This window comes from Pocillopora verrucosa, chromosome 2 (assembly GCF_036669915.1).
Source record: "Pocillopora verrucosa isolate sample1 chromosome 2, ASM3666991v2, whole genome shotgun sequence".
Classification (NCBI taxonomy): domain Eukaryota; kingdom Metazoa; phylum Cnidaria; class Anthozoa; order Scleractinia; family Pocilloporidae; genus Pocillopora; species Pocillopora verrucosa.
The window spans coordinates 2,711,169-2,731,147 of NC_089313.1; the positions used below are offsets into that span (position 1 = coordinate 2,711,169).

Consider the following 19,979-nt stretch of genomic DNA (forward strand, 5'->3'; position numbering starts at 1 on the left):
AAATTCAAATAAGAGTTCACTCACCGGCCCATCAGAACAAAGAAAATAGCACTGGAAAATTAAGGATACGGCTTGTGGCGTGCGTAAACGCGGACGACCAACAAACAATTGGTCTTGCATCTGTTTAGAATGGTGGCGCGAGTTTTTTTTAGTCCAATCACAAGGCGAAATAAAGTAAAACCAATATAATCCCAGATTCCCTTCGAACCTCAGTTAAAATCCGTCTTATATTGTACTATTTGTGTAAGATTCGGCAAAAAATTACCTGGGTAAAATGGCCCGTTCCGGGAGAAAATTCAGGCTTTTCATAATTGTACAAAGGTTCCTCTCTGTCGTACCTTGCAAGGAGAGAGAGAGAGATGGAAGGTATCATAGCTTGGAGTCAACTGATAAGATTAGATAATCTTATATGTGGTACCATGCGAAGAAGATTCATTTAGCATTCATTCAATGGAAGAAATTGCTGTAGTAGTGAGCTGTTAACCAGAAAAGTTTACTGGATGCATTAATCTAGAAATGAAAAGTTTCGTGATGAACATTGAGTACAACCTGTTTTAAAATTTCGAAAGGGACTGAAATTCAATGGATAAAGGACGTTACGCTTACCAGCCTACCAAAGCATCTTCACAATCTGCAGTTTTGTATCCTTTAAACCAAGCTATGTTCTCTCCTTCGCCGTCTCGGTTTGGGTCATAATGAATTTTACCAGTCGCAGCCAGGTAATCTGCCCAGACCTGCGCATGCTCTACTAGCGTGTCATCCCAGACCAGCGGACTCGCTCCATGAAGCGCGCGCCTTTCGTTGTGTGCTTTTAAGCAAGCTTTTACTGTTAAATAAATATATACATATCATACAAATCAGCTATAATTATTCTAAAAATGATAACTTTTCCACCTTAGGAAGTTCAGTCCGGCACGACAGGACAGTATGAAAAATGCTCTTGGTAATCGAAACGCTATATTCGTATCTCGTTTCAGCTGAGGTTGCTTTTTAGCAAGGAGGATGAATTTCTCATTTAGTTGGAACGTATATGTCACTTATCGTGCTAGTATCTCACGAAATCAGAATGAAATCAGAATGACATTTGTAAATAGTTTGTAAATTGCATATAGGGTTTCATTACTATTACCAATATATGTTACATTTTCATACATTATCCTTTCATAGTCCAATGTTATTGCTTTTTATATTGTAGACTTCATACTTTTTTTTGCTTTTGTTTGTTTTTTGTTTGTTTTTTTTTGTAGTATATTGCAATTTTTCATTTTATATTGTAGTTTTTAACAGGTGAAGAGCCTCTAGATGGTACACTGTTAATAAACCATTATTATTATTATGACCTGATTTGAAGCGTTAAAACGTCTTTCAGATGCTCAGATGGGAGAAGAAAGGAGAGTCGGTTTGAAGAGGTCGAAGTATGGTTTACATAGGTGCAGCTTAATAAATAGATTTCATGTTGCCGTGCGTCTGTACAGTAACAGATCATAGAGATCAAAGCGTGGTAAGAACACAAGAAAGTGGCATACAGAGCGCAGCCGAGTGTATCACTGATTTTCTTACCACATTTTGGCGTCTTCTGTGATTTATCACTGCAATGCAGACCCCCAGCAACATAGAATCTATTTTTTTTTTTGTGATAAAAAAGCAAAATATTGTTCGCGGTGATGTCATCTAGGCGTCAGTCCTCCAATAGATCATAGAAAAGAATCAATCAATACGCGCTTATAATTCAACATATGATATAATCAACGTTTCGTAACCGTCTTACCTTCAACTGTAAGAGATGTGGTAGGGGCCGAAGGCTGTATTGATGTTACTGCTTTCCTGGTGACTAAGGTGTCAGGTGTTTTCTTTGAGCCTCTGGTGGATGAACGTTTCCAGCTAGGCGTGGTATTTGGCTGGTTTCGTCTCTCGACCACATTTTCTTTAAACCTTCTCAAAATGAAGTTTCCTGAAGGGCTGTAACGAGCCACGATAAAGATCTGTTTTGAAAAACCTGAACCTCTGGAGGCTTGAGCGACTCCTACTGCTCTGGTGTCCTTCCATACAACCTATGACAGGGGTTTTTAAAACATTTGCATTAGTAATCCAGTGGTTTTGTTTTTGATAGTTATGATTAGAATGTATTACAGGAACGAAGAACAATCTAAAACATTTGCTTCTATTTCAAATTGTGGTTTTGTTTTATAGTTGGTAGTCGCGCTCACTCAGTATGCGGGCTGGGGGGTGGGGGTGGGGGTGGGGGTACGAGTTTATATTCTGTCGAAACATTAATTCGTCTCAGGCTTCTTTATTGCATTTTCTTTGATTTTAACTTAACTTGATTCTTTTTACTAGAATGAATAATACAAAAGGAGTACTGGCCCTTTTTGCTGCTGATTGTCGTTAAATCCTTGTTATTCAATCTTTTCAGTGCAAATTTATTAGTGATTGGATGGAGCGCTTTTCCTTTGACTGTCGTAAATCAAAACCAATAACATGTGTGACCTCGACTCGAAGTAAATTCCAGCAAAGTGAAAACATCCTGGAACGCTGAAAACGCAAGGACTAAGTGGCAATTACTAATGGTAATAGGAAACTTGGAAAAAATTTGAGAAAGCAACTAGAGATCGGTGATACGTTTTCATAAAAAAACAATAGATAACTCGGTACGGCAAAATGCGCAAAAACAGTGCACGCACCGTCCACTTACACAGACATGACATTTCAACTGTGCCATTACACTGTCCAACTACAAGCATGACGCGTACACTATCCTATTAGTGCTTAAATCGGGCCGGTGATAACGAATCGTATTCGAGAATTTTGTTATAAGTTTGATTAATTCTGGTTTTGCATCTGATTGATTGAGAAGGTAGCAGAAATATTTAGACCAATCAAAATACAGGTTACCTTTGACAATCAATTCAAATCTGGTTTCTATAGTGACCTGTTTGTAAGATTTATTTCAATTACCTGGGTAAATTGGCCCGTTTCAGGAGAAAATCCAGGGTTCCTATAATCATACTTTGGTTCCTCTCTGTCGTACCTTACAAGGAGAGAGAGAAAGAGAAGGAACGAATCACAGAACAGAGTCAAGTTTTAACTTGAAACATTGTTTTGCCTTGTGGAACCATGCAAAGACATTTCTTAAGCATTCGTTTAGTGAAGGTAGCTGCTGTGGAAGTGAGTTGTTAAAAAAGCAGAAGAGTACTTGACGCATAAATGTAAAAATGATAAACTCAAGAAGTCGATCGAGTACGAAATGTTTTGAATTTACACTTTCGTCAAGGGGTATTGAAATTTAATCGATACAGGACTTAATAGACAGCCTACCATTCCATCAGTGCATCTTCACAACCTGCAGTTCTGTATCCTTTAAACCAAGCTATGTTTTCTCCTTCCTCGTCTCGGTTTGGGTCATGACGAATTTTGCCAGTCTCAGCCAGGTGATCGGCCCAAGCCTGCGCATGCTCTCTCAGTGTATCATCCCAGACCAGCGGACTTGCACCATGAAGAGCACGCCTTTCGTTGTGTACTTTTAAGCAAGCATTAACTGTAAATAAACCATTAAAATAATTTTAAATTCGAGATTTCCGTAAACAAAGAAAAATGTGTAAGAAGAATGACAATTTTTGTGATACCTTCAGCTGTCAAAGCAGCGGTAGTGTTTGATGACGAAGTAGATTGTTCACCTGTGGTTGAAACATCAGACGTCGTAGATGGTGCACCAGTGGTCGAAAGGCCAGACTTCGTAGATGGTGCACCTGTGGTTGAAGGACTAGATGTCGTAGATGGTGCACTTGTGGTTGAAAGACTAGACGTCGTGGATGGTACACCTGTGGTTGAAGGACTAGGCGTTGTAGATAGTTCAGCGGTCGTTGACGAAGCAGACGTTGTAGACGTTGTTGGTTCAGTCTTTGATGATCCTAAAAACAAGATTTAAAAGAGAAAGGAAACATAACACACATAATTGTCACGACTTGTTGTTGTAGATAAATTGAACATCGCAGGTATGTTGATGCTGCTTTAAGAAAGGCCTACAAACATAACAGTCTGTTTCGTCGTTTTTGATCAAAGGAGAAATAACACATTTAAGATAACTTCATATCCCACATTTCCTTTTGATTATTTTTACGAAGCAGTTCATTTGTTAGTAAGGGCTTCAGCCTGCTTAGAGGTTAAAGAAAGTCGCCTCGAAAGACCGATCGTGGTATTTTCATATGTACGCAACAGACTAAGGCTATCAACACCAGCGTAAGAAAATCAGGTACTTTTCTGAGCTTAATTACACTTCATCTCGTTATTTCTCTGCGTCGTTCTAAATTTTAACCTCCTCATTAACCTACCGGGACAAAAACCGCAGGAATGTTGACAGTTGTTCATCATATAGCCATAGAATCGATGTTTAGGGTTACAATAACCGGCTTTCGCCAAGAAAGCGCAGGATGGATCATTATTTGGCTCAGGAACGCAACCTATTAGTGTAGTAAATTACAAAACACTGATTCATTCGTCAAATAGAATATTTTACAAAAACCAAATAGACTAAGAGCATTCTTCGGAAAAGTCCGTCGCGGCACGCTAACATCAATTTTTTTGTAACTATTTATTTTGACATGTGCCGCGGACTTCACAGAAAATGGGTGACTATTCATAGTCTAAAACCAAAAGAAAGAGACCTAAACTAATCAACAAAACCTAAAAGCAAATAGTAAACAAGCTGCTCTCAGAGCCGATATTAAAATTAATTTGTTCAATAACACAAAATAACTTCGAGAAGCCTGATGGAAAGCCTAATGTTAGACAGTAAATGTTTCAAGGTTACTGCACGATGGTGTTGCTGAAAATTAAATTAAACAGTCGCATGCATGGGAAGGTAAGGCCCTTACGAGTCGATGCCATTATTTTCAATATCCCTTGGCTATTACAGTATTTCTCAGTCTTGCTTTGATATTCGTTCGTTCTAACTATAAGTTAGTTCAAAACTGACCCTCGTAAAAATTAGACGTTAACCCTTTAACTCCCAAGATCTGATTGTTAATTCTCCTCTCTAGCTGCTACACATTTCCTTGTAAATAAGTTCGAAGAATTTGTCGCCAGATCAAGACTACCCACCTCTACCTGATAAGTTTGAGTATTCTCATTACCTGTTGGCTGGATAATATGAGGTTGTTATGGGGAGAAGTTACATGATAATCACTTATGGGAGTTAAAGGGTTTAGGTCAGTAAAACGAAGTGCGACATGTAAATGGTGCAATGGAACGCGTAGGAGTGGAAAAAGCGAGGAGGTCTGGGTCGGGTTGCGTAACACGACCCGAACCTTCGCGTCGCTGATCAATTCGCTTCCTCTTCCAGCGTTACATCAAAACAAAGCATCTCTACATACCACATAGCTCGCAGGTGGCTGGACAGTACGCCTTCATGTAGGAGTAATATGGCCCTTCAGGTCGACAAAAACCTCTTTGTTTCCAGGAATGGCAATGAACATGGTCGGGGCAGTTCTTGTCTGTGAAGAAACAAAAATAAAATAAGAAACAAATAGCCTGCCTTCCCCCTTTGTATTCCTGTCAATACCCGTTGTGACATGACCAAAAATCAACGAACCCCCTCCAAAGGCGGTATCCGGATAAAATGCACAATGCTACTTATTTTGCATGGGAACGAGGTTAGGAAAAATTTATTATAGAGCGATGGCGTAATTGTTTGCCTTTTTAAAAACGGATTAAGCAAATTGAGGAGCCTGGCAAATTGTTGACTCGAAACGTGACTCCAAGTCCAGCACGAAGTCCTTCTCAGTCGAACTCAAACTCGAAACAGAACTGGAATATGCTTTATTTCAAGTGTTCTGACAATTTTCAGGTATCAGGCGATGGCCTCAGTTTGACTCACGCTCCCTGTAGATAAGAGTTGTTCCATGTGAATTGCGCAATTTCCCCCAAAACGCATCCTCCGCTCAGCTGCCATCGAGTGGGAGATGAACCCCACAAATTTTGGGCAGAAGTGAGCAGCAAGTAGCAGATCATCGCATGGGATGGAAAAATGCTTGCTTTCCACCTAATTTGAATGATCATCATTTGAATGAAACATCGACAAAACTTGGACAAATGTCCTCAACAATTACGCGTGGTGTCAATGATGTTAAACTTTTAAAACTCGGTAAGGTGCGAGATTGAGGTGTTTTTATTTCCGATGAAAGGGCGATGTGTCGAGGCTATTTCACAAGAAACACTGTAACAGCGCCGAAAAACTTTCTAATAAACCCTATTTTAAAATATTACAAACAGAAAGAAAAGAGATCAGGCACGATTTTCAGTGCTTTATTTTTAACTCACCTCCACACAAGTTACACGCTCCCTTACACTTAAGTACCATCGTCTTGTAAAAGGACTTGCTTGGATTGCAATATCCCAAACCGCTCCAGTACCAGCAGTTCTGGTGATCCGAAGAGGCGCATACCTTATCTGTGGATTTGGACGAAGTGTGGGCTGAACTATAAAACTTACTTATTTTTTAATCAGTTAAAAAAAGCATGCAGGTAATAAATTAAATATATGTCAAATTATTTGATCTCTTGCATCGATAATCTCAACGATATTCATTAGATCTTTAATCAGAACACATTCTTAACTAAATTTTGGCTGTAATTTTTTCTTTAATTAGCTAGCTATGATTTCTCTCTGTTCCTCTCACTCTCTTGTTTTTGCTCGCAGATGTGAAAGCTGTAATACGTATTGGGCAGATCACGGTAAAATTTTTTTCACGATCACTGCATACAACTTTCACAACTATCGCTGCTTTGTTTCAAGCCAAAGAATGTAATTAACCCCGCCTGCATGTGATTATGATACTCACCAGGGGCTTTGAATTCGAGTTGTCTTCTTCTGTAGTGCAGATATTTACGAATGTAAACTTAAAAATACATGATTCACATTCTGGATGTTGTCTAAGTACATCCCTGGCCATACAATGCTCTTATGTCTAACAACTACAATCGCATCATATAACTCGACTTTGATAATCGCACCAAGCCCGCAATAAGCTCAAAAACGCAACGCATTTCATAACATGACCAACTATATCCTTGCCTTTGATATAGATTAATCTTTTCGAGTACCATGAAGGTCTTTAAACTACATTGTTTCAAAAATCAGCATATATTTTCTACATTTTTCTTCTGTGTGATCATAAGACATCAAGTTGTGTTTATACAATATATGTCTACGCCGATTGACGTGCTAGGATCCAAGAGAGAAAATGGATAAAAGGCACAAATGGAAAAAGAGGTCGAACGTTTTTTTTATGTACAGAGTTCCTTGTTATCTGCATTCTGCATTGCCGCTGATAAAATGGAAGACGAACGTACGCCAAATATCACACCAAAATTAGCAACAGATAACAAAAAACCAAAACATCACCAACCAGTAACAGAACGCTTGTTAACTTTGACGCTTCCTCGACAAGATTTCATTGTTCGTCGTGTCTTTCCCTTGCAAAAAGCAAGAAGAATGAAAAGAGTCGTCACGAGGAGTATGAGACGCATGTTGTTCGCGGATATACACTTCACAGAATGATCGTGCCGTGGTTTATTGCGAGTGGTAATATTCACGATACTCAGTCAGGGGTTGGGTGTGTCGAAACCACGAATTGGTTCGCACATGAAACTTAATTTCTGACACCTTCAGCTTTATTGCGGGGGTGAAACATATGATGGCAAATTCTAGCCTTTACCAGGCCCTTTGTTAAAAGGGACCATCGAATAGTCTGTGAGCAGATTCTCATCGCCTCTGGTGTACAGGCAGCTCGCGTACTTCGCGGAAGGTCTTACTAGCCGGCCGGCGATTTACGAAGGGATATTTCGTGTATGAAGGACCTCCTGAGGCCTTCGCAACATGAAGAAGTTTGCGACATGCTGATGTCGAATGATAAGGGTGGTGAACAATTGTGGCTTCCTAGCGTTTTCTGCTCGCCTCTACAATACGAGAGTCTGACAAGGACTGGGAAAATTCGAGAGTTGCACTTGACTCCCAATTCCTGAACTCCCGGAAAATAATCACGATAACTTGTTTACATTTTGGAAAAAAATAGGAATATAACAGTATCAAGTTCACAGTATCACTCAAATCAATGTGTATATTGTGCGTGTGGGTCTGCTAGCCAAGAAATGTAGAAGAACCCTACTTCTGGCAATAGCTAATCGACCCTAGGAATGTGATATTTTTAGTGTAGTAATCGCATGGGGACTAGTAAAATTATGAATTAATTTCACATGTTTTTTCATAAATTGTACGACGCCAAAGCAATGATATTAGCCCTCCTTAAAAAAACTTTCGCCATCGATGAAATTATTATACTTTTAGCAAGGTTGAGCCTTTTTTACTCTTTTTAATTTCAAGTAATTTTGCCCGTGGGAATTACTGGCACGACGACTTCATTGAAAAATGACAAGGCAGCTTTCGTTCAAGATTATCAACAATAACTTGATTTATTTCCTTGATTTATTATAAATTTGATTGCGTATCAAGTAAGTTGTAATTTCGTTACCGTCAAAGTACAGTGTTACCGTCACAATTAAAGTAGTAGGTAATAAGAAGCGACGTAGGATAATCAAATTAGCTCTGCGAACAGTAACTTATCTAATTACGTTTTTCCAGGGCGTTAAGCGCGTAGGAACATAGCAGCAGGATTGTTAAGGAAAGCTATGTTTGATTGGAAATTAGTGCACGAATCGTTGTAGAACGTGAGCAAGTCTTGAATTCCACACGGAATTACGTGGATTTCATGTGCTAATAAATGTAGCAATTTTTGCAACCTTAAGACTAGATTGTACTACTGATAGATAGATCGTGGAACAGTACGTGTAATGCTGAATTGTCGACATTAACACCTGAATCAAGTAAAAGTATGCAGTCCACGATTACTGAACCAGGGTGTGCGGAATTCTCAGTAACGCAAGTGGGAAATTCTGCGAAAACTTTGATTCCATTAAAAAATCTGTGGTGGGAAATGCAACAATGAGAAAGAAAGTAATAAACAAGTCATAACACAACATGGCCATGCAATCTGTGTTCCTTTGGAGACCCCATTAAAAAAAAAATTCTGATAAGTAATTAATTTGCTTTGGTTCAAGGGAAGCGTGTAGTTTTCTCCTTGGAAGGTCACTCGACTCGTAGCTGCATTCATTTGAATATTTCCAATGATCAATAAGTCATAAAAGGACGAATTTCTTCTTTAAGGTCACTTAGTGATTAACTTGCGAATCGAAACAAGCGTGTTAGAAGGAATTTTTCCTTTACTCTGTACAATTTAAACTACTGCAAGGTAAGTTTAAGGTGTGAAGGTTTAAGATCACCTGCACCTGTCCAGTCGTCCTAGTGACTACCTATTTGCACTTAATTACTGCATGTGTGCAACCCGGCTGTTTTACGCCAGTTTTCGTCTCCCGCTAAAAGCCGATACAGATAGTAGAAGTGACTAAAAAAAAGAACCGAAGAAATTTACTCAGTTACCAACTTTTCGAATTGTGGAGTATAATCTGCTAAATCGAGCTGAAATTTGGTCGAAACAACAGCAAAACAGATATCTCCATCGAATCCAAACTCCCTTAAAAGGAGTTAAACAATTAAGTTCTGAAAGTGTACAAAGAATGTGATCTAAATGCTGTCTTTATTTCTTTATCCCTTATCTATCGCTTAATAATACAAATTTCATGAGAATGAGTTGTCCAAATTCTAAGTTCATCCCCTCACTTAGCTACTCTCAATTTTCTTTGCACTGAATTTCATCCCATTGATTGCACTGAGCCGGCGACTCTGAGGCCCTGAAAAAAAAAATTTAAAATTTATCTATAAATGAATTAGTCAATAAATCTGTCAATCTGTCAGTCTGTCAGTGAGTCAGTTAGTCAGTCATTGAGTCTGTCAGTCAGTTAGTCAGTTGGTCAGTCTGTGAGTCATTCAATTAGTCGGTCATTGAGTCTGTCAGTCCGTCAGTTTGTCAGTTTGTCCGTCTGTCAGACTGACTGTCTGTCAGTCTGTCAGTCAGTCAGTCAGTAAGACGGTCAATCAATCAGTGAGTCAGTCAATTAAATTACCAATAATCGTCATTATATCAATGGCATTATCTTTCAATCGATCCTCAACTTTTTTTTGTATTTCCTTCATCAGCCGTACATCTTCCCATTCCTTCCTTAATCCATCAGGTTGTCCATTTCTCCGTCCATTAAGCTGCTGCTCTATTCTCTAAACTAGGGTGGGTCGATTAATCGAACGATTACCTTCAGGGGGATAGCTTATTCCCCACATTTTCACTGAAGAAACCTTTGACGTTTCCTGCCGGATAATAGCGAGCCACAATGTATATTTTTTTTGACTGTCCCGACCCAGTTGAAGTTTGGGCCACTCCAACGGATGTAGTTGCCTTCCACACGACCTGAGGATGGCAGATACGTGCCATTTTAACACGGAGTTTAAGTTTATCTAGGAAAAACTGAGTAGGTATACATCCCGCGGATTTGGGCTAAAATATCTCGCGAATTGAGAACGTATGGAAAGATTTAAGAGAAATAACTTATTGGAGTGGTATTGTGATCCACAAACTGGATAAAAAATGTTTAGCTCAGATACAGGATTCTGGTTGGTTTGAATGTCGAATCGTTGTCGATTGGGCTAGGTCGGTACGTTAGTATTTATTTTATCAAGACAAGAAAGAGGAGGGTGGTCGGTTTGCACATCTCGGTTCCAGCCCCCCTGTCTCAATTAGGGTGGAACCTGTTTTATGCGTGTCAGAGGATGCATGTAAGGGTGCTTCGTCCCCTTCAATTTCAAGATTTATAAAATTAGTTTTGCAGGAAAATCTTTCCAGCCTCATACGAAACCCCTCATTTTTTGCTTGTGTTTCTCTCCTTCGAAAGACTATAGGCTCAGTTTACCCTGAAGGTTTGGTGCGTACGTCAAAGTGGAGGGTGTGAAACTTTGACGACCTTATTGAGTGTGCAATGTTAATGTTTGAATGCTGTTATAAGATTGAATATTTTTCTTTCGTCTACTGCTGTAGTCACAATCAGATACGAGTAAATTAGCCTAGCCTTTTAACCGTTATCACTAAATAGATCTTAATTCCTTTACCTTTTTCTTTCGTTTCTTAGATTTGGACACTGGTCCTTGTCTTATTAACAAGGACGATTGTTCTGTAGGATCTGCTAAACCCTCAACTATTTCAGAGTAATAGTTGTGTAGACAAACTTTTCATAAGATATCTTGAGATATCTAATGCTACCATTTAGTACTGATTGCCCTTCGTTCGTCGAGAAAAATGATTTCATTCGATTACGGAAGGACTCCGTAAAACAAATGAACACAATGATATCTATGAGTAAGCTTAGGAGTTTACCTGCGTAAAGTGACCCGTTTGGGATGTAAATCCAGGGTTGCTATAATCGTATTTGGGCTCTTCATTGTCATACCTTAAGAAGTGGAGAAAATGGTATATTCTAGAGGTTTATATTGCTTTTAAGTAACTGCAATGGTTCTGTAGGTAAGCGTAGATCAGTAAACGTAAACAAATCTCATTTCAAAATGTACATATATCTAAAATGTCATATTTCATTTAAGATACAAAAAGTGGCGAAAGTCTTTGCACTCTCTACTGCTTTTTAAAATTTTTTTATATGACGCTCATTGTTTCCCCTCTCCCACATTTCAATATTGCCTATTTTTAGCTAAAACCGTGGCCGCCGATATTTTTCCCACCTCGCCTGAAAAATTTTCAAAATTTTGCACAATTTAGCCTGTTCCTGTTCGTAAGTCCGGCCAAGCCTATATGGTCATTGGCCCCCGTAATAGCATTTAGTGTTCACTTGTATAACTACCTGAAGAAGTTTACGGGAGTTTGACGAAACGCGTCAGAGAATAAAGAAGTTTTATAACTTCTGTTCGCAGAGTGCCACTCACTAGTTTAGTTTTTTAAAAAAAATGTTAAAAAGTGAATTTCACTTATTTCAGGAAACATTTTTTGGGGAAAGGGAGGACTTGAAGTACGCTTTGACGAATATTTACAACATTTCTCTTTATTAGGCCGACTGTAGGGTTGTCGACCATCAAGTAAGGGGAAGCACGTCAACTGCTTTTGTCACTCATTGTAGTTTCGGGCTATTGACTCTAAATCGTAATGTTTTGACTATTCTGAAGTGGTCAGCCTTACCAAACTTTTTGCGAAGGTTGTTAATTTACTGCATGTTTCTAACTGATTGGAGCAACCCCTTCTTTTTGAAGACGGGCATGAAGCAACGATTGTTATTGAACGCAATATTAGAAGAATATTTGGGCCTTTCTATGTAATGTTAAGTAAATTTGCAAATCAGAATTGCCCTACCATCCAATCAAGGCATCAGCACAATCAGCAGAGTCATGTCCCTGAAAAAAGGCTATGTTTTCTCCTTCACCATTGCGATTAGGATCATGTTCAATAATGTTGTTAGCTGCTAAGTGATCTGCCCAGACCTGAGCGCGTTGTACCAAAGTGTCATTCCAGACCAGGGGATCTGCCCCATGCAGAGCACGCCTGTCGTTGTGTCCCTTCAAGCAGGCATTTTCTGTAAAAATTCAGAGCGATTGTAAATGATTATCCTTAAAGGTCGCATGCTTTAAAAAGAGCAGTTTTCTTTGGCATGTTCTGAAAAAAAAAAAGAGCGTACATATCGCAGGGTACAACTGATGAAACTATACGGCACATTTTAAGGTCCATATGTTTATACTTTACCGGTGATTCATTAAGTCAACTTAAAATGAAATGATTTTGTTGGAGCAATTTGGATTAAATTAGCACAAGGAGAGTTTCCTAAGACGTGTAAAAATTAGATACATCCTATATTAGTTCCCTACACAAAATTTCAAATTTTTGCACTTAATTTTCTTCTTTCATGCTCCTTTTGGAATTAGTCTATGTGCTTTCAGCTAAAAAGTGAGTTGGAATTTTCATGCAAACTTTTACTTAACTCAGTAATAAAACTTTTATATCTAGGGGAGAAAAACTTAAAGAAGTAAAATATCTGTAATACCAGCGGGAGGTGGAGGAGCCGTCGAAACCTGTGAAGTTGTGATCGGCGCATTCGTGGTTGAAGGATTTGCAGAAGTACTGGGTGAATCTGTTGTTGAAGGACTATCCGTGGTGCTTGGTTCCCCTGAGGTCACAGGGCTAGCTGTGGTACCTGGAGCAGCAGTGGTACCCGGTGCGGCAGTAGTACCTGGGGCGGCAGTGGTACCTGGTGCAGCAGTGGTACCTGGTGCAGCGGTAGTACCTGGTGCAGCAGTGGTACCCGGTACAGCGGTGGTGCCTGGTGCAGCAGTGGTGCCTGGTGCAGCAGTGGTACCTGGAGCGGCAGTAGTACCTGGTGCAGCAGTGGTGCCTGGTGCAGCGGTGGTGCCTGGTGCAGCAGTGGTGCCTGGCACTGCAGTGGTACCTGGTGCAGCGGTGGTGCCTGGTGCGGCAGTGGTACCGGGTGCAGCAGTGGTACCTGGAGCGGCAGTGGTACCTGGTGCAGCAGTGGTACCTGGGGCAGCAGTGGTACCTGGGGCAGAAGTGGTACCTGGTGCAGCAGTGGTACCTGGAGCGGCAGTGGTACCTGGTGCAGCAGTGGTACCGGGTGCAGCGGTGGTGCCTGGTGCAGCAGTGGTGCCTGGTGCAGCGGTGGTACCTGGGGCGGCAGTGGTACCTGGTGCAACAGTGGTACCGGGTGCAGCGGTGGTGCCTGGTGCAGCGGTGGTGCCTGGCGCAGCCGTGGTGCCTGGTGCAGCAGTGGTACCCGGTGCAGCAGTGGTACCTGGCGCAGCAGTGGTAACTGGTGCAGCAGTGGTACCTGGTGCAGCAGTGGTCACTGGAGTTGTAGTGACTGGCTGTGTTGTAGTTGGCTCTGAAATAAACCATTTAAGTGAAAAGAGACGTTATAGGAACTCAGGCAAAGTTTTCTGAGAAGCTTTGACCTTGTACTCAACGATAAATAGCGTCATTGTTGGATTTCCTTTCTGAAGAATTACTCAAAGGCATCGAACTGTTCTTATGTAGGAAGTACGGTTACGTCAAATGAATTATACATTACTTCTGTCTACAAAAGCATCTGCTTCTGTGCAAACGTAAAAGTGCCAAACGTCAAGTTAGACGTGTCTCTTTGTGATGTGCGAATGAACAGAAGCACGGTACACTAAAATTTATTTTTATACAGTTGTCCTGTACGTGGAAGTAGCAGATCACGTCGCTACTTACTGACACAAAATCCGCATGATGTTTGACAATGAAGTAACATGTATTGGTAGTAATAACTGCCGGAGCTACAATAACCAAGTCTTTTCCAATACGAGCAGGATCCAGTTGAGTCAGGTAAACAATCTAAAGAGAGAAGACGACGAAATTGAAAGGTCAAGAAAGAAAAAAACGACTTAAAAGAACTGCCAGCTAAAAATACCTAGATACCCGGTGCATTAAAATCATATTGGGTGAAAAGAAATTTTTGTGTATAAATAATTATTGAATCGATAAATAAAGAAATAAATAAAATCTGTCGTATTTTTCTGTAAGAACTCTACAAAATAGGTTTAATCTATTGGCTCAGTTCCTGGAGTTTTTACCTCAAGCTGTATGATAAGGACATTAGTTCCATTCCATGTCCTTCACTAGATTGTTTTACTTACTACAAACGCTGCACGTAGCCGGGCAGTAGATGATCATAAACTTATAGTAATAGCTTCCTTGTTGGCAGTATCCTCGGCTGCCCCAATATCTGCAATTTGCATTTTTATCCCTGCATGCTAACACAAAGAAGGAATACACAAATATAGTTTAGAATTTTTTTTAAACTTTAATGTATGTAACTATAAACAAAATGAACCTGGAATGAGTCCTTTTTACACCCGATTCCTTTTACAGAGGCTGGTGTGGTTATTATTCTTTCAGGTCCTTACATATAGGCCCTGTTGGCTTCGTTTTTGATCAGAATTTAATTTTTTCAAACATGTTGACGAGGCCAAAAGGTGTAATTTGCATGTATACCAAAAAACAAACAATTAAGTCTGCCATTTGTGACACAGGTCTTTCGGTAACTCTACAGCCCTGTTGGGTTCGCTTTTGAACAGAATTTTTTTTTTTAGACTTGTTGACGAGGCAAGAAGGGGTAATTTGCATGTATACAGAAAAAGAACAATTAATTCTGCCATTTTTGACACGGGTCTTTCTGTAATTCTACTCTGTCGCAGAAATAACGATAATTATTGTTTACAAAAATGGCCGTAGCGTAGCTGCTTGGGGAGTGTACAAAGAACTCTGCATAGTGTAAGGCTCTGTTAACCCTTAACTCCCAGAAGTGATTAACCTGAAACTTTTCCCTTTAATATCCATACATTCTCCAGCAAACAGGTCATGAGAATATTCAAACTTATCAGGTAGAAGTTGTTACCTTGATTTAACGCCAAATTCTCGTTAGAAGGAAATGTGTATAAGATAGAAGGGAGAATAAACAATCAGATCTTGAGAGTCAAAAGGTAAATGGTTCGTACCTAATATAATATACTGCTGAACCCACCTTCACAAAGACCGCATGTCCTCTTGCAATACATCCTCATTGAGTTGTAGTAATAACTGTTGGGATGACAATATCCAAGACGTCTCCAATAGCTGCAATACTGATACCAGTCAACGCAGTCTGTTTAGGATGAGAATTATCAGTTACTCTAACTGAATAAAGGTGTACGTTTCTATGGAAACTGTGGTGCTGCGTCGGTTGGGGGGGGGGGGGTGGTTATTAAAAGATGATTTGGCTTTATCAACTGAATTAAAAATGAAATTGGTTACCGTATGTTTCAAGCTTCAGTCCTTCGTCAGAGCGAATACGAAGGGCTATCGCTAAAAACGCTAGCTTTTGAAACTCTCTACGGCGGCCAGTTTACATTGACAACTTGGTTGATAAAACCGAGTCACTTTAACCTGTCCCCTTCTTTTGCTATAAGCGTTGAACATATATATGCCACCTTTTTTTCAACAAATTAGAGATAACATAGCTTGGCTGATGTTTTTGTTTCGCATTAGTGAGACTGTAGAATAAATTTCATGGCAGGGATCATGTAACCTCTTTCCTGTAACTTTGAAAAAAGTTCAACGCTTACTGGAACACCTGTATCTATAATACCCTCACTCTTGTAATCAAACGTTCGTGAAGGAATCATTGTAAAGGCCCTCACTCACTTCCGTCGATTGAGTTTGATGTTTCAATGTTTTTCGTTGGCACTTTTGCGATGAAGGTTGTACAATTTACGGCATATTGAAATATAAATGGTTCTGGTTTTTTTTTTCCTCAAACTTTGGAAAAAGATTGGCGGAGCAGATTTGATCAGTAACGGTATGAATTGACCACTTTGATGACTGATACTTAAGGTGAGGTGAAGCAGAACCCACAGGGTTATCATAGAGATATCAGTAGAAATGGAGACAACCTCCATCTGTGTAAGTCTTGTTTCAATAGACTCGTATCAAGAAATGTGGATCAGCTCAGATTACAGCAGGCTTTGTTAAACGATTAACAATGACCGTATATGGCTACTTTGGAACAATGGCAGAAACAGCTTTAAAATACACGCAAAACTGTATTCAAAATGTCCTATTATCCTTCGAGCGGCAGGTTTAAACCATCGGCAAAACTGACGATAAGACAAATCCTCCCCGTGGGGGTGATTCGGATAGATTTTTTAGGATAAAAATAGTCACGGTGGGGTGGATGGTGGGGCGACTGTAGCTTTCGTACCTGAAGTAAAGAGATGTCACTGTTTTTTGCTTTATATTTTCTGGTTAAAGCCTATTCCAATGGTGATACTACTTCTGCTTCTGCAATTGCAACTGCTATTGCTGTTACTGCTTTTGCTTCAGAATTAACTTAGAGATACACTTCCGAAGATGGAAAGGAAACTCACAGGTAAGAATTTAACTTTTCGATAGTAATAATAATAAACAACCAGAAATATATTCAAAACTTTGGGCGATAGCACATGGCGAGTGTCTGACAGAACTCGTAAACGTTCGCAATTTCCCTGCATTACCCTCAAAATACTTACGGGAGCGCTTGGAACGCAGAGAAGATTGTTGTGGCCTCGCTGAGCAAGCGATCAATGACACAAGGATTAGAACAATAGGTAATGAGCGCATTCTGAACTGTTTAAAAGCGCAGCCAAGTTAGTTGAATCGCTTGAATCAGATAGACTCCTCTGAGTGTTGTAGATCCGTGAATTCTAGTGTATGGTGTTATCGGAAGGAAACATTTCATATTTAGTTTATACAAAAATAAACAAATTAATGCTTCATGTGGTCTTAAATACAAACAGGAAAATTAAAGCTTTTAGATTGTTTATTTCCTAATTGTTTTGGTCGTAAGAAAGTGTGTGCTTTATCTCATGCTAAAATGCCTCTTTTTCAGGAACTGTCTAAAGCAAAGGCGTGAAAATAATGGTTGTCTTCCCTTCACGTCACATGAAATACGTGATCTGTCTTTAAAAATAAATAGAACGGCGTGTTAAAAGTACATATTTAACCACTTAACAAAAACACAAAAGTTTCATTAACATATACACCAATGCAATTTTTTTTAACAAATTTCCTTGAGTGTTTTTAAGGATCACGCGAAGCAATCTTCCTCTTTCTTGCCTTTACTCAATAACTTTGAAATTATCGATAAAAAAAGCGAGAGATTTGCCAAGCCGCTTAGAATTAAGCTAAACAAATGTAAAGGAAAGCTATTCCACAGTATTGATTCTTTGACCTCCTCGTTAAAAGATTTCCGTCCTTGATTTTAGGTGTTTAAATTGTTTAAGTATTTCTACTTAATTTTTACTGCCCACTACTAAACTTTTAGCTGAAGTACACTCTAACATTTAAATGATTTTTAATTACAGTTTGTTTTTACTTTCCAAGCTAAACTCACAAACAGAAGACTTGTATACTCAGTCATCGTATGACTTGTTTTTTCGAACAAGAAATCTAAGTTTTAGATGAAAGTACCGAAAAGAGAAAGTGATAGATGTTTACAGCGGCTATAAAAGAAAATTAATAATGGTCAGATCATAAAAGTTAAATGAATGTCGGACAGGTTTCTAGAGCTAATTCCCGTTTTACTTTCTAGAGTACTCGATTTAATTGTAATACTCTTGGAAAATCTAAAGAATTTCTTTTTTTTTTCTTAAAAAAGATATACTATCTTCCTATCTCGCTTGAATTTACGCATGTTAACATTTTAATTATCAATGATTACAATTTACTTAGCTGTCTCAGCTAAACTCATAAACACTGTAAATACAATATTGTCGAAGAAGATGGTCTATTTGAGTTTTTCCTAAAAAGCTTGATTTTCTAAGTGAGCTGATGATGGTCTTTAAAAAGTTTTAAACCAAACCAAAGGATTTCAGAACGGTTAGAGAACTTATTTCAAAATCATTAACCATGGACTAATTAAAATCGGTTTTTTTTGTTATCAAAAGTACTTGATATCACTTTTTCTCCTCACTTGAACTATCTCATATAAATTTCGTGGCAAGTTATAAGCTATTAGAGAAATATTACTTATGATTACTTTTTTACGTCAGGGCTATCAATATCGTATTTATTTGACAGCTATTTTGAGGCATTGAACTCTTAGTTGTTGTCATTCGGTTTCCAACCAGTTTGTTAAGATTATTGGTCATTGGCATTTCAAAATTATTTCCATGGCTGTTTGTTTTAAAATGCCATAATGATGCACCTTTGTTCAGACGACAAAAGTTATATTAACTGATTAAGAGTAAATATTTATATGGATCGGAAGATATTTTTTCGTCTTGTCACGGCCGTGGAACAAAGAAAAAAAATTCTGAGTCCCCATGAGGAATCGAACCTCAGACCTTCGGATATTTTATCTTGTCTTAGAAAGTTACGCATTTCTGAATCAATTTAATCAGACTACCTAAACATACAATGCAAGCGGCAATCTTAGAATCATCGGTAACGAATTGCAACCAAGAGTAAAGTGTTAGCAAACCATAAATGCTACTTTAGTCGGTATGCAAATCGGCGGCGTCCATTCCGTGCATCCCATATGTTAAGGTAACAAATACACTTAAGTGGTACTTCAAGAAATTTGAACTTAAATCATTACTGCAACATTTCAATTTTTTCCTGAGTCAATCATTCGTTATCTGTAATGTTTATTTTTCATTTATCCTCTGATAAATATAAATCGCTTTTAATTGCGAAGCTGAAAAAAATACACACAGACAATAGCAGTTTTTTTTAAAATTTCCTTTTAATAAAAGCCGTCCACGTTTTAATTGATCAATACTTATGGTTTAATCATAGTTTCTGACAGCTGGGGTTTTTCGTAAGTCGATGTCAGTTCTCTTGCAGCGTCATTTACTCTTTTAATTACAGTCCTACCGTTTATCGATAATCGCCGATCTGTTTCTCAGTACTAAAATCAAAGTGGAGGGAGAAGAAAGTTCTTTAATTTTGATTATTGCAAAAAAGAAAAAAAAAATCTTGATGCTTCTTAAACACCATCAGCAGATATTTTCGTTTTAAGGAATGTTTCTCTTGTGACACCATACATATATAAGAGTAGCAAATATACCTAAGAGTGCTTCAGAACATGTAACCGTAAAGTCGTTGCCGCGATCTCATTTTTTACCGCCGCCTATCACTCTTTACTTTTACTATGTTAAAAGTTTATCTTTCATCAGCTATCTGCAGATATTTTCAGTTTGAAGAGTGTCTCCAACGCAAAACAAAAACAAAATAAAATAAAATGAAACGAGCAATTTTAGAGTTAATCAGTTTTATCATAAAAGAGATTAATCAGAAAATCAGGAACCGCCATGTTTAAGAATACTCTTGTTTCCGTTTTGCAATGTTAGACCCGCCTGTCTCTTTAGCTTGAACTTTTGATCAGTATCCAATATTCCGAGACTACCTCGCGCCGCCAAGAGAAATATACTGA

The 19,979-nt window shown here is 38.8% G+C and overlaps 2 protein-coding genes across 2 annotated transcripts; both read right to left on the reverse strand.

Moving 5' to 3' along the window:
• Window positions 1-1,266: 1,266 nt before the first annotated feature.
• LOC131770981 (uncharacterized) lies at window positions 1,267-6,355 on the reverse strand. The gene is made up of 8 exons (XM_066162322.1): window positions 6,316-6,355; window positions 5,370-5,489; window positions 4,329-4,457; window positions 3,624-3,908; window positions 3,316-3,535; window positions 2,956-3,028; window positions 1,769-2,051; window positions 1,267-1,310 (listed from the first exon to the last, which is right to left on the reverse strand). The coding sequence occupies exons 1-8, from the start codon at window positions 6,353-6,355 to the stop codon at window positions 1,267-1,269; spliced, it is 1,194 nt and encodes a 397-aa protein (XP_066018419.1).
• A 3,278-nt stretch (window positions 6,356-9,633) lies between these two features.
• On the reverse strand, window positions 9,634-17,271 carry LOC131770971 (uncharacterized). Its single transcript, XM_059086716.2, has 9 exons — window positions 17,074-17,271; window positions 15,552-15,671; window positions 14,665-14,781; window positions 14,240-14,362; window positions 13,038-13,889; window positions 12,353-12,572; window positions 11,372-11,444; window positions 10,257-10,411; window positions 9,634-9,800 (listed from the first exon to the last, which is right to left on the reverse strand). Exons 1-8 carry the CDS (start codon window positions 17,162-17,164, stop codon window positions 10,259-10,261), a joined length of 1,749 nt encoding a protein of 582 aa, XP_058942699.2. The 5' UTR covers window positions 17,165-17,271; the 3' UTR covers window positions 9,634-9,800; window positions 10,257-10,258.
• Window positions 17,272-19,979: the final 2,708 nt, after the last annotated feature.

What these genes read in the sequence shown, in the direction of transcription:
- LOC131770981 (XM_066162322.1), bottom strand. Translation starts at nt 6,355, where the DNA reads ATGGTACTTAAGTGTAAGGGAGCGTGTAACTTGTGTGGAG. An exon ending in CGCTGCTTTGACAGCTGAAG is followed by an intron (nt 3,536 to 3,623) that starts GTATCACAAAAA and finishes GTTTATTTACAG; the next exon opens with TTAATGCTTGCTTAAAAGTA. An exon ending in GAAGATGCACTGATGGAATG is followed by an intron (nt 3,029 to 3,315) that starts GTAGGCTGTCTA and finishes TCTCCTTGTAAG; the next exon opens with GTACGACAGAGAGGAACCAA.
- LOC131770971 (XM_059086716.2), bottom strand. Translation starts at nt 17,164, where the DNA reads ATGCGCTCATTACCTATTGTTCTAATCCTTGTGTCATTGATCGCTTGC. An exon ending in GGCTCCTCCACCTCCCGCTG is followed by an intron (nt 12,573 to 13,037) that starts GTATTACAGATA and finishes GAATTTTTACAG; the next exon opens with AAAATGCCTGCTTGAAGGGA. An exon ending in GCTGATGCCTTGATTGGATG is followed by an intron (nt 11,445 to 12,352) that starts GTAGGGCAATTC and finishes CCACTTCTTAAG; the next exon opens with GTATGACAATGAAGAGCCCA.